General features: G+C 48.1%; 1 protein-coding gene across 1 annotated transcript in view; it reads right to left on the minus strand.

The window, feature by feature from the left end:
• The window catches only part of SMARCC1 (SWI/SNF related BAF chromatin remodeling complex subunit C1), a gene marked incomplete at its 5' end in the record, with an annotated part of 82,762 nt that overhangs the window by 31,716 nt on the left and 37,121 nt on the right, over nt 1–13,925 (minus strand). Inside the window, 4 exons of the mRNA XM_083872785.1 lie at nt 3,364–3,525; nt 5,655–5,913; nt 12,128–12,187; nt 13,718–13,831. Coding sequence (XP_083728911.1) covers nt 3,364–3,525; nt 5,655–5,913; nt 12,128–12,187; nt 13,718–13,831 — 595 coding nt within the window. The remainder of the gene's footprint in view (nt 1–3,363; nt 3,526–5,654; nt 5,914–12,127; nt 12,188–13,717; nt 13,832–13,925) is intronic.

The following is a 13,925-nucleotide window of genomic DNA, read 5'->3' on the forward strand; positions in this document are numbered from 1 at the left end:
CACAGCATCTCCCCATCGCTCCACTGAAGCCTCACTTTATCAACTTAAAAGGAATTACCACCAGCTTTTAAAACAACCTAACAATGAAGACTTAGAAGAGGAGATTCTTGGGTATTAACTTAAGCTCCTCCAATCTGTTCCACTCATTTTCCCTTTTCACATTCCATATTGACTCTAATTCACCGATATTAAATAGTCTTAATATTATTAACAGACCTCTGATATAATTTGATTTTTGAAAAACAGCAACTAATGAACTTTAATTCTAGTACAGAACCTTAAGCAGATACTTTTTATTTCTCCATAGTTGCATTTAGATATAAAACCAGCATTCTGTGATTCCATTACAGAGTGGATGGAGGAACAGGACAGAGGGAATGGCTTTGAAGAGAAAGAGGGCAGAGTTAAAGTGGATATTGGGAAGGAATTGTGGGGTGGGAAGACCCTGGCATAGCTGTGGCTGCACCTGGATCTCTGGCAGTGCCCAAGGCCAGGCTGGATGTGCCTCACCTGGGACAGAAGGTGTCCCTGCCCATGGCAGGGGTGGCACTGGATGATCCCTGAGGTCCCTTCCACCCCAGCACCCTTTGATTCTATGACAATGTAAGAGCCAGTGGAGTTTCATTCCCACTGGAAGCCCAGGAGATGTTTCCATCCCTGCCCAGCTGAGCTACAAACCCCCCCAGTGTCTGCCACGGACACTGGGGGTCCCTGTGCCCAGCTCTGGGGGGTGGGAGCCACCACAGATTGCTGAGTGACCCAGTTCACTGGGGCTGAGCAGCTCCCCCAGGGAGAACCATCTGCTCCTGCCCTAATTTATTCCATTAGTCACAGCCCAGAACAAATCGCATTAACGCAGCTGGGGCAGGGCAGGGCTGGGCTGGGCTGGGCTCCCCACTCTGCTCACTCTGAACTGACTGCGGGGTGGGCTCTGCCCTGAGACCCCCCCAAACATCACCTCACAGTCCCCACTTCCAGCTTGAGCCCAAATTCTCCCAGAGAAAAGGCCAAAAAGGGTCAATCTGCAACGTGGCAATGGGGAAAATCAAAGGAGTAAATGTGTTACAGGGGGACACGTTCAGGACAAGAGGGAATGGCCTCAGCAGGTGCCAGGGGAGGCTCAGGATGGACATCAGCAGGAATTCCTTAATAGAAAAGGTTATTAAATATTGGCAGGGGCTGCCCAGGGAGGTTCAGAGTCCCCAGGAATTCTTGGAGGAGACACTCAGAGCTCTGGGCTGGGGACAAGGTGAGGATCAGGCACAGCCTCAGTGACCTTGGAGGGTTTTTCCAGCTGAAATGACCCTGTGAAGTCCTTAAAACCTGCACCAGGAGAATATGGGAAAGGGGAACAAAGACTGGAAGAAAAAATAAACTTAAGCTGACCTTATTTTAAAACAACTATGAAACCAAACTCAGCCCCAGACAGAGTAACACGGAGATCTGGTTTAGAGCTGACTTGTAAACAAACCCCAAAGCCTCGTCCTTCCAGCAGAGCCTCAATGCCTGCTGTCAGCTCTGAGGAACAGGGAGAGCAGCAGATATCCCAGATGTTTCTCTCCCTTTTCCAGCACACAGTGCACACACCATCCCAAAGCACTGAGCTGCCTCATGGCAAGTCTGTCCCACCGAGTGCAGAACTGACAGAAGGCCTGAGTGGTTTGTTTGCTTCTTTTCTAATTAAAAAACCATCTTGGTGATTTAAATGCCATTTTGCAATCTGATTCACTGAGTAGTTTTGCACTGGACATGAAATGCTATAAATAGCAGCCCTCCATGGGTAGCAGTTGATAAGTGAAGAGGACAAAACAGTTCCCTGTGATGCCATCCCACAATCTGGCACCTTGTCCCTGGATGGGGTGACAGCAGGTCAGCTGTGCAATGCAGGAGCAAATCCCAAATCCAGCCTCCCAGTCAAGCTCCATCACATCCTGCTCAGCTGCACCCAAAGCCAGACGTGCCTGTTCGTGTCCAGTCACTAAATTCACTAAAATCGTTTGTGATAAGCTGAACGAAGCAGGAGAGGGAAATAACAGTGACAAGATGGTAGATCTGTGACCAAATGAGGAGGGCAAAGTCTGAGAAAAGCTGTGGGGATGGAATAAACAGAGTCTGCTCCTCCTGCTGGGGAGAGCCACGAGGGGCCAACAGAGAGGGGCACACAGGGTTTCACTGCCCAGGGAGCTGCTTTGACACTCCAGACTGAGGAGGAACCAATTTGCACCAGCCAGGGGTTCAGAGAAGAAATCCTGCTATTAAGAAGAAATTCTCAATGGCAGAATATTTGCTGAACATGACAAAAATGAAACCAGGGCTTGTTAACACACAGCAGAATTCCAGCCCAAGCAGAGGCAGGATTGGGTTATCATGTCACTTCATCAGAAATTCCTCTCCTGCTGGGTCCACAGTGAGCACCACACTCAGAGCACCAGACTCACCCTAAAACCCACTGCACAAACCCCTCAGTTTGCTTTAACACCACAAAGGCAGCATCCTCCAACACCCCAACTAATGGAATATCCTGCTCTGGTATTTTTTGCTCAGTCCACTCTGTGCATCCCAAACAACAGCATTTCCACATAGAGAGCAGAAAAACAAACTCCTAAAACTCGAGGCTGTCCTTAATTCCTCAGTTCAGCATCCAAGTCAACCCTGCAGTGAGCAGAATGAACTATCACAACCTCCATCTCCTGCTGGAGGTGAATTTGGGGTTTCTCCTGACTCAGAGGAACGTGCCTCCAGCTGCAGCACTCCATGGTGTCACCCCTGATTTTCTTGCTTTCAAGTGTTTGAACCTTTGCAGCAACTTTCTTCACATAAACAATATTGTATTCTTAGAATTTATCTGTATGTTTTGCACAGTTGTTCTCTGAGAGGAGAATTTGACTGATGGTCACAGTGACCAATGGAGTCAGGAGGTTGTGACCTCCTTGGGCCAATCTGGGCCCTCTGTACAAAGTCTATATTAAGTAGATTAAAGTCAGATAATAAAAAGCCTTCAATGTTTAACCATGCTGCTGCCTGCTGTCCTCTGGGAGGGTCCACACTCACACTGCAACTTGTTACCCCTCTGAGTGCAGGGGTAACACCAGGGGATGCAGATTCATCCCTCTTCTCATGCCCCAGGGAAGCCCAGCTGCAGAATTCCACAGGGATGCAGATTGACCCATCAGGAAAGCCCAGCTGCAGAATTCCATGGGATTCAGACTCACTCATCAGGAAAGCCCAGCTGCAGAATTCCAGGGGGTGCAGACTCACCCATCATCTCATACCCCAGGGAAGCCCAGCTGCAGAATTCCACAGGGACTCAGACTCACCCATCAGGGAAGCCCAGCTGCAGAACTCCATGGGATTCAGACTCACCCATCTTCTCAGGCTCATCAGGGCCAGTTCCAGCGATGCAGCTGCTCTCCAGGCCGTAGGTTGGATCCACTTTCCCCGAGGCTCGAGCTGCTTCCTGCACCTTCTTCACGTGGGCTTCCACCAGCTCCAGGGGCACCTCCTCTCTGACCCGGGAAAACTCCTCTGGGGGGGGCAGCACACAAGGAAATGAGGCACTCTGGGGGCTTTTGCAGCAAATTAAGTTATGTTTTTTCTGATTAGTGTGCAGGTAAACCCTGGGACAAAGGGAATTCTCAAATATCTGAGTTCATCCCTGACACACGGGGTGATTGATTTTGTCTTTCAGATGTGGTAGAGAAGAGCCTCTTCCCAATTAAATAAAATTGTGTTTTATGTGGAAGAACAAAGAAAAACTTGAAAGGAACTATTTTATCAAGTGGACACATCCAATTCCCACTCAAGACTTGAAACCTTCTAGTGCAAGTGTCCCATTGCAGGAGGTGGAACAGGAACTCCCTTTAAGGGCCCTTCCAATTCAGTCCAGTCTGAATTCTGGAATCTCAGTCCAGGGAATTCTGGGATCTCTGGCAAATAACTTCACACAGGTAAAACTGCAAGATTCCCACTGAATTTACCCAGAGCTGCCCTGGTGACAGTGCTCAGAGGAACACCAAGCACCAGCTGCAAACACATCAGTGTCTGCAAACAGCAGCAGTGAGGGCAGAAGGCAACACCAGCCATTCTCAGGCACTCAGTGGCCTTTTGGAGCCACTCCAACCTCACAGTGGTGGGGCTGGGAGGGTCTGGAGATCCCCCAGGGCAGGGTGAGCTGCAGCAGTGACACAGGGAGGTGTCCAGGGGGGTCTGGGATGGCTCCAGGATCCCCTGGGCAGCTGTTCCAGGGCTCTGCCCCTCCATGGAAAGAGGCTCTTCCTCCTGCTGAGCTGGAGCTTGTTGTGCTTTGCTTTGTGCCCACTGCTCCTTGTCCTTGTCACTGAACAGAGCCTGGTGCCCTTCTCCTGTCACCCATTGGAGAGATTGGTGTGGATTGTGGGATCCCCTGGGAGCCTCCCCTTCCCCAGCCTGCCCAGGCCCAGCTCCTGCAGCCTGTGCCCATCAGAGATGCTGCAGAGCCCTGAACATCTCCTGGCTGTGGCCTCTGCTGGACCCTCTGCAGCAGCTCCTTGTGCTGAGGAGCCCAGAACTGCTCAGGATATTCCAGCTGTGCTCACCAGGCCACCCTGGCTGCAAAAGGGATTTCAGGACAGAACTCAAACCTGGGAAGAGCAAAGCTTTTCCTACACAACCCCTCCCCATAACTCCCATGTTTTACCCTTCCCTGAGGGTTCTGGAGGGACAAACACTTCCCAAATGAGTTTTAACTCCCAAGGAGTTTTTTTTTAACTCCCAAGGAGTTTTACTCCTCCTCCCTAAGTGCTCTGGATCCCTCTCTCTATAGGGACAAACACCTCCCATATTTTATCCCTCTCCGTGGGCTCTGGACCTCTCTGTGTGGACAGACAGACACCTCTGGTGATTTCCCCCTTCCTGAGGGCTCTGGATGGACAAACACCTCCCATGTTTTACCCCTCCCTGATGGCTCTGGACTGGTCTGTGTGGAGGAACAAACACCTCCCATGTTTTCCTCTCCCTGAGGACTCTGTAGGGACAAACACCTCCCATGTTTTCCCCTTCCTTGATGGCTCTGGATCCCTCTCTCTGTAGGGACAAACACCTCCCATATTTTACCCTTCCCCAAGGGCTCTGGACCTCTCTGTGTGGACAGACAGACACCTCTGGTTTTTTCCCCCTCCCTGAGGGCTCTGGATGGACAAACACCTCCCATGATTTACTCTCCCTGAGGGCTCTGTAGGGAGAAACATCTCCCATGTTTTCCCCCCTCCCTGAGAGCTCTGGATCACTCTCTCTGTAGGGAGAAACATCTACCATGTTTTACCCTCCCTGAGAGCTCTGGAGGGACAGACACCTCCCATGTTCTCCCCATCCCTGAGTGCTCTGGATCCCTCTCTCTGTAGGGACAAACACTCCCATGTTTTACCCTCCCTGAGGTCTCTGTAGGGACAAACACTTCCCAAGTGAGTTTTAACTCCCAACAAGTTTTACTCCTCTCTGAGAGCTCTGGATCACGCTCTCTGTACAGGGACAAACACTTGCCATGTTTTACCCCTCCCTGATGACTCTGGATCACTCTTTCCGTAGGGAAGACACCTCCCATGTTTTCCCCCTCCCTGAGTGCTCTGGATCCCTCTCCCTGTAGGGGCACACCCAGGAAAGGTCAGGACTCTCCATACCCAGAGCAGCCTTGGCTGCAGCCGAGGCCACCCGCGGATCCACCACGGAGGCCAGGAAGGCCACAGTGCTCATCACGGGGTTGCCAGACTGGCTGAAGGGCACAGGTTGGTAGGCCAGGGGTCCCAGGGAGGCATCAGAGTTCTCCAGGTAGGGATCCTCGATGGGGAGCCGCAGGAAATGCAGGATGCACTCGTCCTGCGTGCGGCTGCCAACGTGTTCCGACACCTTGTTCCAGTCGTCCTTGTACATCTCCAGGGCCTGGAAAAATGCAAACAAAACCTGCTGTGAGCAAAAAAAGTTCCCCATATTGGTTTTATTGGGGTGGTGGTGATGCCTTGAGGTTTAGCTTTTGTGTGTTTCAGATTTTGGGGTGGCCAGGGAAGTGCTGCAGCCACCAGGATGCTTTAAGTTTTGTCTTTCCTGTTTTTCATGTTCTGTGGTGCCCAGGGGTGCAGCTCTGAGCTCACAGTCAGTGTCACTCACAGGGACACAAAACAAATAATTTTCCTGCTCAGGACCAAGGACAACGCTCAGCCCAAGAAGGATGGGACCTCACAACCTGCAGCTGGAATTGGACAATTAATCCCCAAGATGCAAAAGCACCAAAACTTATAAAAATGTAAGACTTTGTGACCATTTGTCCATTTTGTGTCCATTTTGGTTCCATTTTGTGTCCATTTTGGGCCCACCTTGGGTGTAGCCCTGTCCAGGCTCTTGTCCTGCCCAAGCTGGATCCTTAAAGGCCTTTCAATAAATCTCTACTTTATTCTCTCAGCTCTGTCCAGTCTCTGTCCCAGCCCAGCCTTCCCAAGGAATCAATGGAGCAGTAAATGCAGCTCAGACTGCTGGACTCAGATGTTTATTAATTCTTATCCGTGTCACAGTCTCACAACTGTGAGTTCCAGCCAACAGAGTGAAAAATGGCTCTTTCTCTATCTCTCTACAAGGGCTTTTAAGCACAAACCATCCAATTATGAAATGTCACCTAAATTATTTTGAATTTTAACCCAATAACCAACCACCCCTGGCCCACAATGAGGATTTTTCTATACAATTATAAAATCCCACCCAAACCCATGAAGGAGAAGGTGAAAAAGAAGGACTCAGCCTCTGCCCTAAATCCTCCATGTTGCTTTATATATATATATTATTATATTCTAAACTCTTAAACTCTAAGTTTTGCACCCTGTGCTGTCACACACTTCTATCCAAACCCCACACCCACAATCCCAGGGCTGTCACTCAATTTTGGGAGCCTTTTCCAGGGCCTCAGGTCAATGCAGGGTTTACTTGGGGGTCAGTGCCTGTGAGCACAGAAAATCTGAAATTCTCATTGCCCAGGACTCCAACATTGGACATTTACTAAAAATGTTTTTGTCTTCTGGTATCAAAATTATCTGTATAAGAAATATGAGAATTTCCCTGGGGTATCAGTGACATTGAAGCCACAGGGCTCATCACAGGAGTGGATGCTGCTGCTGTATCACAAAGAATTATCAGAAGATTTGGGATTTACTAACATTTGCACAGGAGGTGTTTCCCCATTTTGCTTCCATGCAGAACTAAATCTGCTTTTCCCACCAAATCTCCCAATTCTTTAATTCCCACTACTCCCCCCAAGGGCTCTGCCATTCCCTCCCTGAACCCAGGAGGCTCTTTGGGGCAGGAACAGGATCTATTTCTCAGATATGGACTGTGATGGTGAAATCCAGATTTAGATCCACCAGAAGTGGAAAAGCATCAAACCAACACCAGGGGAAAAGAGGGAAATCCATCCCACATCCCAAAGGCAGGAGAGACCAGTTCAGCAGGAGCTGAGCACCAGTGAGATTTCTGTCACCATTGGGGCCAACAAACCATTACTGATAAATAAAGAACTTCCAGATCATATCAAAGACAAAATTCTGAATTTCAGTAATTTTTTTCCTCAAGAAAAAGACTTCAAATAATTCAACAGCAGTGAGCTACTGAAGGCCCTGCACCAGTTCCTGAAAAAACAGCACATTAATCCTGTAAAACCCTCCAAGTCACAGCCTAATAAATTATTACTCCTTAACAAGCCATTTTTTTTCCCTGAAAATTATTTCAGCGAAGCATCTGGACAGTATAAAATAAATACTGACATATCCTGCACCATTAACTTCTACATTTCTGAGAGGATTCATGGTGCACTCACCCAGAAAAGTCAAAAACTCATTTTGAGTTTCTGGTAAAAAGACGTTCAGTGTGAAAATGAGTTTTCCTCAAGTAAATCTTCCCCACAAGGCTGAGAAGTCCCAGAAATCTCAGATTCCAGAGTGAATTAACTCTGAGAGCAGGGAGGGAGAACTCAGAGAATAACAAACCCAAGGTGGGAGAGCAGAGCACACAGGGACACAAAAAATTGGGGTAGTGAAAAGTGTCTCTGCCCATGGCAGGGGTGGGATGAGCACTAAAGTCCCTTCCAAACACACTGTTGTCCTCAGAGCAGCTCTGGAGAAGTGTTTTGGTATTTGTTCAGTTAAAACAAAAGCTCTGAGAATTCCTCAAGGAGAAAATATTGACCTGAATGAGCCCCTCAGGCACTTTGTGGCTGCTGAAGGTTCACTGAAGTCATGAAAATGTTCCTGTTTTAAGGAGGTGGAACCAAACTGGCTACAAGGACAGATAATTCAATCCAAAAGCAGCAGAGATCCAACACAGATCAGTCTGGAGAGAAACACCCAAGTGGGCAGCACTTCCCAGCCCCTGAGCCCAGAGTGAGTTCAGCTCAAACCTGGCTGATGTTTCTCTCTCCAGGTCTCACTGCTTAACTGGGGTAGGAGGGGAAAAGTCCCAATGTATTCCCAGAAAATCTCTGGCTCCCTGCTCCTTCCCTGTGGGATCAGCCCTGGGGAGCTCAGCTGGGAGGGGAGAACACCCAGGGGCTGCACAAGTCTGTGAGCAGTAAAAGGACTGGAGGAACAGCAAGAGGCTGAGTCAGGGGAGGTTTAGGTTGGACATCAGGAGAAGGGTGGCTGGGCACTGGGACAGGCTGGCCCCAGAGTGAGTTAAGTCCAAACCTGGCTGAAGTTTTCTCTCTCCCAGCCAGGTCTCACTGCTTCACTGGGGAAGGGGAAAAACCCCAGTGTATTCCCAGAAAGCCTCTGGTTCCCTGCTCCTTCCCTCCCTGCAGCAGTGGGATCAGTGGGATCAGCCCTGGGGAGAACACTCAGGGGCTGCACAAGTCTGTGAGCAGTAACAGGACTGGAGGAACAGCAAGAGGCTGAGTCAGGGGAGGTTTAGGTTGGACATCAGGAGAAGGGTGGCTGGGCACTGGGACAGGCTGACCCCAGAGTGAGTTAAGCTCAAAATTGGCTGAAGTTTTTTCCCCCCAGCCAGATCTCACTGCTTCACTGGGGTGGGAGGGGGAAAGCCTCCAGAAAGCCCCTGGTTCCCTGCTCCTTCCCCTCCCTGCAGCAGTGGGATCAGTGGGGTCAGCCCTGGGGAGCTCAGCTGGGAGGGGAGAACACCCAGGGGCTGCAGAACTCTGTGAGCAGTAACAGGAGTGGAGGAAACAGCAAGAGGCTGAGTCAGGGGAGGTTTAGTTTGGACATCAGGAGAAAGGTGGTTGGAACAGGCTCCCCAGGAATGTGGTCACAGCACCAAACCTGACAGAGCTCCAGAAGTGTTTGGACAACACTCTCAGGCACTGCTGTGACCCTTGGGGCTGTTCTGTGCAGGGCCAGGAGCTGCACTCAGTGACCCTGACTGGGTCCCTTCCAACTCAGCACATTCTGGTGATGCCTAAAGTTTTGTCTTTCATGTATTTCAGGTTCTGTGGTGCCCAGGGGGGCAGCTCTGAGCTCACAGTCAGTGTCACTCAGCTCTGCACAGAGCAGGGACACAAAACAAATCCTTTTCCTGCTGAGGACCTGTAGAAACCTATTTCACTCAGGTTTTACATCTACAGTATTTCTTACCATGCAGTCATATTCCTAAGTCCTTCCTGTCCCATCTTTCCTAACAAGGACCAAAGACAACTTTCAGCCCAACAAACAATGGTGGGATGAAGAAGGATGAGACCTCACAACCTAAAGCTGGAATTGGACAATTAATCCTCAATATGCAAATGGACCAAAACTTATAAAAATATAAGACTTCATGACTGGTTGTCCATTTTGTGATCATTCTTAGTCCACCTTGGGTGTAGCCCTGGCCAGGCTCTTGTCCTGCCCAAGGTGAATCCTAAAAGCCTTTCAATAAATCTCTACTTTATTCTCTCAGCTCTGCCCAGTCCCTGTTCCAGTTCACCCTTCCCAAAGCATCACTGTGATCCCAATTTCCAGTTCAACACCAGGAGGGGCTGTGGGAGCTCCATGGGAGGAGCCCTTGGTTTGGGAATGACCCTGGCACAGCCTGGTCCCCACCTGGGAACCAACATTCCCAAGCCCAATATTCCCTTTTCCTGCCCCCTGGGATCTCCCAGGGTTTGAGGAGATGAGAGACAGCTCAGCTCAGCAGGTCACACTCAAAGGAAATATTTATTCTCTTCTCATCCTTTATTTCCCTTTCCCTAATTTCATCTCTAGGCTCTCAGTCCTGTCTCCATCCTCAATCCCAGTGACACACAAGATCAGCTCTGCCTCTCAACCCCCAAATTTTCTGCTTTCTGCTCCTTCTCCTTCCCCGTCTGTTGTTCTCCTGCCAGACAAACCCTCGCCTGCAATAAATGTCCTTCCTAAAAATAGCTGGAAATGCACTTAACTCTGCCTGAGCCGTGCAGGGAGGGGGGTTTTGGGGAGGAAAACTCTATTTCCTCCCCCAAATTATTCAGTCAACAGGCAGAAGGCCAATAATTATTTCAGATACGATTTATTATTTGGAATTTCACTGCCTATCTATTTGCCCAAAGCTGCCCTGAGGATTTAATTGGACTGAGCTGGCTTGTTACAGCTGAATTGTTTATGCTTGAACTGATATACTCTTTACTGATTTATTCATAGAGCAAGTCCAGGAGAAAAAAGGAGGAACAAAAACATTACTAATTTAAACTCATTAAACAGAATTGCAATCTCGAGATTTAGGGGGGGGGTTTGTTTTAAACACAGGATATGTCACTGGATTATTTCCCTGGGCTACAACGTGCACTGTATGAGCAAAAGCTAAAAACACACAAATCAATGAATTTTAAATAATAGTACTATTAATAGTAAATATTTAAATAATATATTTAAATAAATAAAAAAGGAAAGAAGTCAGTATATCAAGGCATTAGCTCTGTTTCTCCTTACAAGAATGCCATGGGAAACATTTTAGCTGTTTACACCCTTCAAGCAAAATGTTTCCATGTGCCAATAGAAAAGTATTGGCTAAACAGTGAATATCAAGCTAAAATAAATAGGAAAAAAAGGGAGATTTTTGGCTGTTTGATGACCACACTCCATATGTGTGAAGACTGAATCACAGCTGCTGATTTGGCACTGACACAAGTCCATCCTCCAGGCTTTTCCCCAGGAAATTAACTTTTCAATGGCTTTATTGACACATGGCAAAGACAAAAGAGCTGAAACAACCAGGCGATTGCAGTTTGCTCTGAGCTCTGCAAATAAAACCCAAAATACAACAGAGATCCAAAGTGGAATTCTCAGAACTCTGAATGACTTTCAAAGAAACAAAATCAGCCACTACATCAGGAAAATGTTCCTGTGAAAGCAAAGCTGGGGAAAAGATCTTTTTCTTTGCAGGAAGTGGCAGCACTTGAAATTATTTCAGGCCACTGAGATTTTTCTGCTGAAGCAGAGAGGAATAACTGCCCTGATGGGAGCCCAGAACTCTGTGCAGCTCCTTGGGAGGAGCAATTCCAGGAGATCCAACAATCCCCAAGTGCTCCAGAGCTTCACTGGAGGCCACCTGGGGACACCAACCTGCCTTAAAAGGCACCTCATGGAATCAGCCCAAGGAAGGATTTGGGGGTTTTTTTTGCAGATTTCCAGAAAAAGCTCAAAGAACACCCCAAGTGCAGCTACAGGGAAAATGAGGAGACAGACGGGATGAAGCAGCAACCAAAGAAATTCTCTTCTCTGTGGCCTCAACTGCTCCTCAACCACTTTATAGTTGCCAAAATGAGCTCTGGCATGGCTTGGAAATCAAAATTTCTGAGTATTTATCTCAGGTAAACCTTTTCCTGAATTATTTATTTACCACTGTTTGAATTCTGACGTTATTTCACACTGTCACTGAATGAAAACATTTCTCTGCACTGCAGAACCTGCTTTTGACTTACACAAAGCTCTTAAATGCTTCATTTTTGGCTTGGAGGTCCAAGTTAGAACCAAATCTTAGCCACAGACAGCTCCTCTCTCTCACAGAGCTGCTCCTGCCATCTCATTTTGGCAGCAACACTCTTGTAGCGATGATGGCAGTTGTCATCTAACTCTAAAAATCACACATTTGGATTTTCAAAGCCTGAAGTTACCCTTTTCTGGTTTGTTTTCCTCCTCTTTGAACTCACCTCTAACAGCAGCAGAGTCTCCTGCTCTGTCCATTCTCTGCCAGCACTTGCACCTTTACTCTACAAAACACAGAAGGAAGAAAAAAATAAAGGTGAAACACAGGATTTCTTGCGCAAAACCCTGGAGAAGAAAACACTGAGGAGGAAAAGGGGAAGAATCTGTGATTTGATCCACTCAAACCTCCCCCCTCAACCTGGTCACCCCATGTTGGGCTCCAAGGGATTTATTCCTCAGGGAAGGCACATCCCAACCTCCCAGAGCTAAACCAAAAGGGATCCCAGTGATCTGTGCCTGCAGAGAAGGTTTTCCTGAATAACAAACCCCCTCTGAGTGCTGAAAACAGAGCGGGCTGCTCCAAAATAACTTAATTTATCTCCAAGTTCATCAGTAGAGAAATAACAACTCTTTACAGGGGGATGAGCTGTGTGAGAAGGGAGAGTAATTCCAGCACATCCAGCTATCTGCTGCTCCCAAATCTACACCTGGTGGTAAAATGATCAAATTGGATCAAAACCCCAAATTCCTGGTGAAATTTCCCCTCCTGTGACACCCTGAGCCAGCACAAAAAGCAGCTGCTGAGGAACATCAGCACCATTGGATTGCTCCGTGCTAGACTGAAAGGAAGAGGCTATTTAGGATAATAAATGTTATCTCCAGATGCATTTCAAACAGCTCATTAACCCACAGAGAACATTAATTGATGTGAGTCACCCAAGTGCTGCTCTCCACAGCCAAAACCAAACAGGGAAATGTGCCAACAAACCTGCTCCAGTTCACAGCTCCTGTAAACACAGCCCAGAACCACCAGCAGATTTATCAATCTGGAGAATATTTATAACCTCCCTTAACAAGTGAAGAAGTCAATCCATGAAATGTGAGATGGAACCAGCCTTATAAAAAAAATACCTCCAGAAATGCTTTGGGTTTGGGGTTTTTTTTAAGGATGGTCTGAAGTGGTGTTTAAATAGTTGTATTTTAGGTTTAAATAGTGACCTCTGAGGACAATGAAACAATGAGATGGATTTAGCCTGATGACACCCATGAGAGGCACTGCCCAACTCTGGAAATTCCCAATTCCCACTGGAGGCTGTGCTGAGGCACCTCCAGGGACACACAGGGGGCAGGGAAAGGCAGGAGGCTGTTTAATTATCCCAAGTTTAATTATCCTGTGTAACTCTGCAGTGACAGTGCCCAAAGGTCCCCTGGAATGGCCCCAGGACACCCAAAGCTGTGGGAATTGGGGTCCCTGTTTGTCAGCCTGGAAAATAAGAGGGGCAGAAATCCTGCTGGAAGCTCCCTGTGTCCTGAATCACTGGATGGTTTCCTGATGCTGAAACATTCCTGCAGGATTTGCAGGAACACAGTGAGTTTGGCTGACAGTGTGGACTGCTCTGGGAAGTTTTCCATGTCTTTATTTCCATAAAATCAGAATTCCAGCACAGCCTCTCACTGTAGTGCCCTGCACAGGGGTGGAAAATCTAAACCAGGAGTGCAGGGGCAGCACAAATCACCTCAGAGACACAAAGTGGGGACACCTGAGGAGTAACAAAGCTCACTGGGAGCTGCAGGGAGGATCTCAGGACACTTGCCTTGGCCAAAGTCTTTTTGGAGTAAATGTCTGTGCGAAGGCCAAAGTTCTGCAGGTCAGTTGGCTTCTCCTTGTTTTTCTCAGGAAAGTTCAGCATCTGCTGGGCAGCTGGAACCTGGGGACAAATGTCACAGGGGAAAGGGGAGAGGGGCAGGAATCAAAAGTTATCCAAGGTTTTCAGATCAACACTCAACAGAACATGGACTGGA

Source organism: Zosterops lateralis (genome assembly GCF_965231275.1).
Source record: "Zosterops lateralis genome assembly, chromosome: 1".
Classification (NCBI taxonomy): Eukaryota; Metazoa; Chordata; class Aves; order Passeriformes; family Zosteropidae; genus Zosterops; species Zosterops lateralis.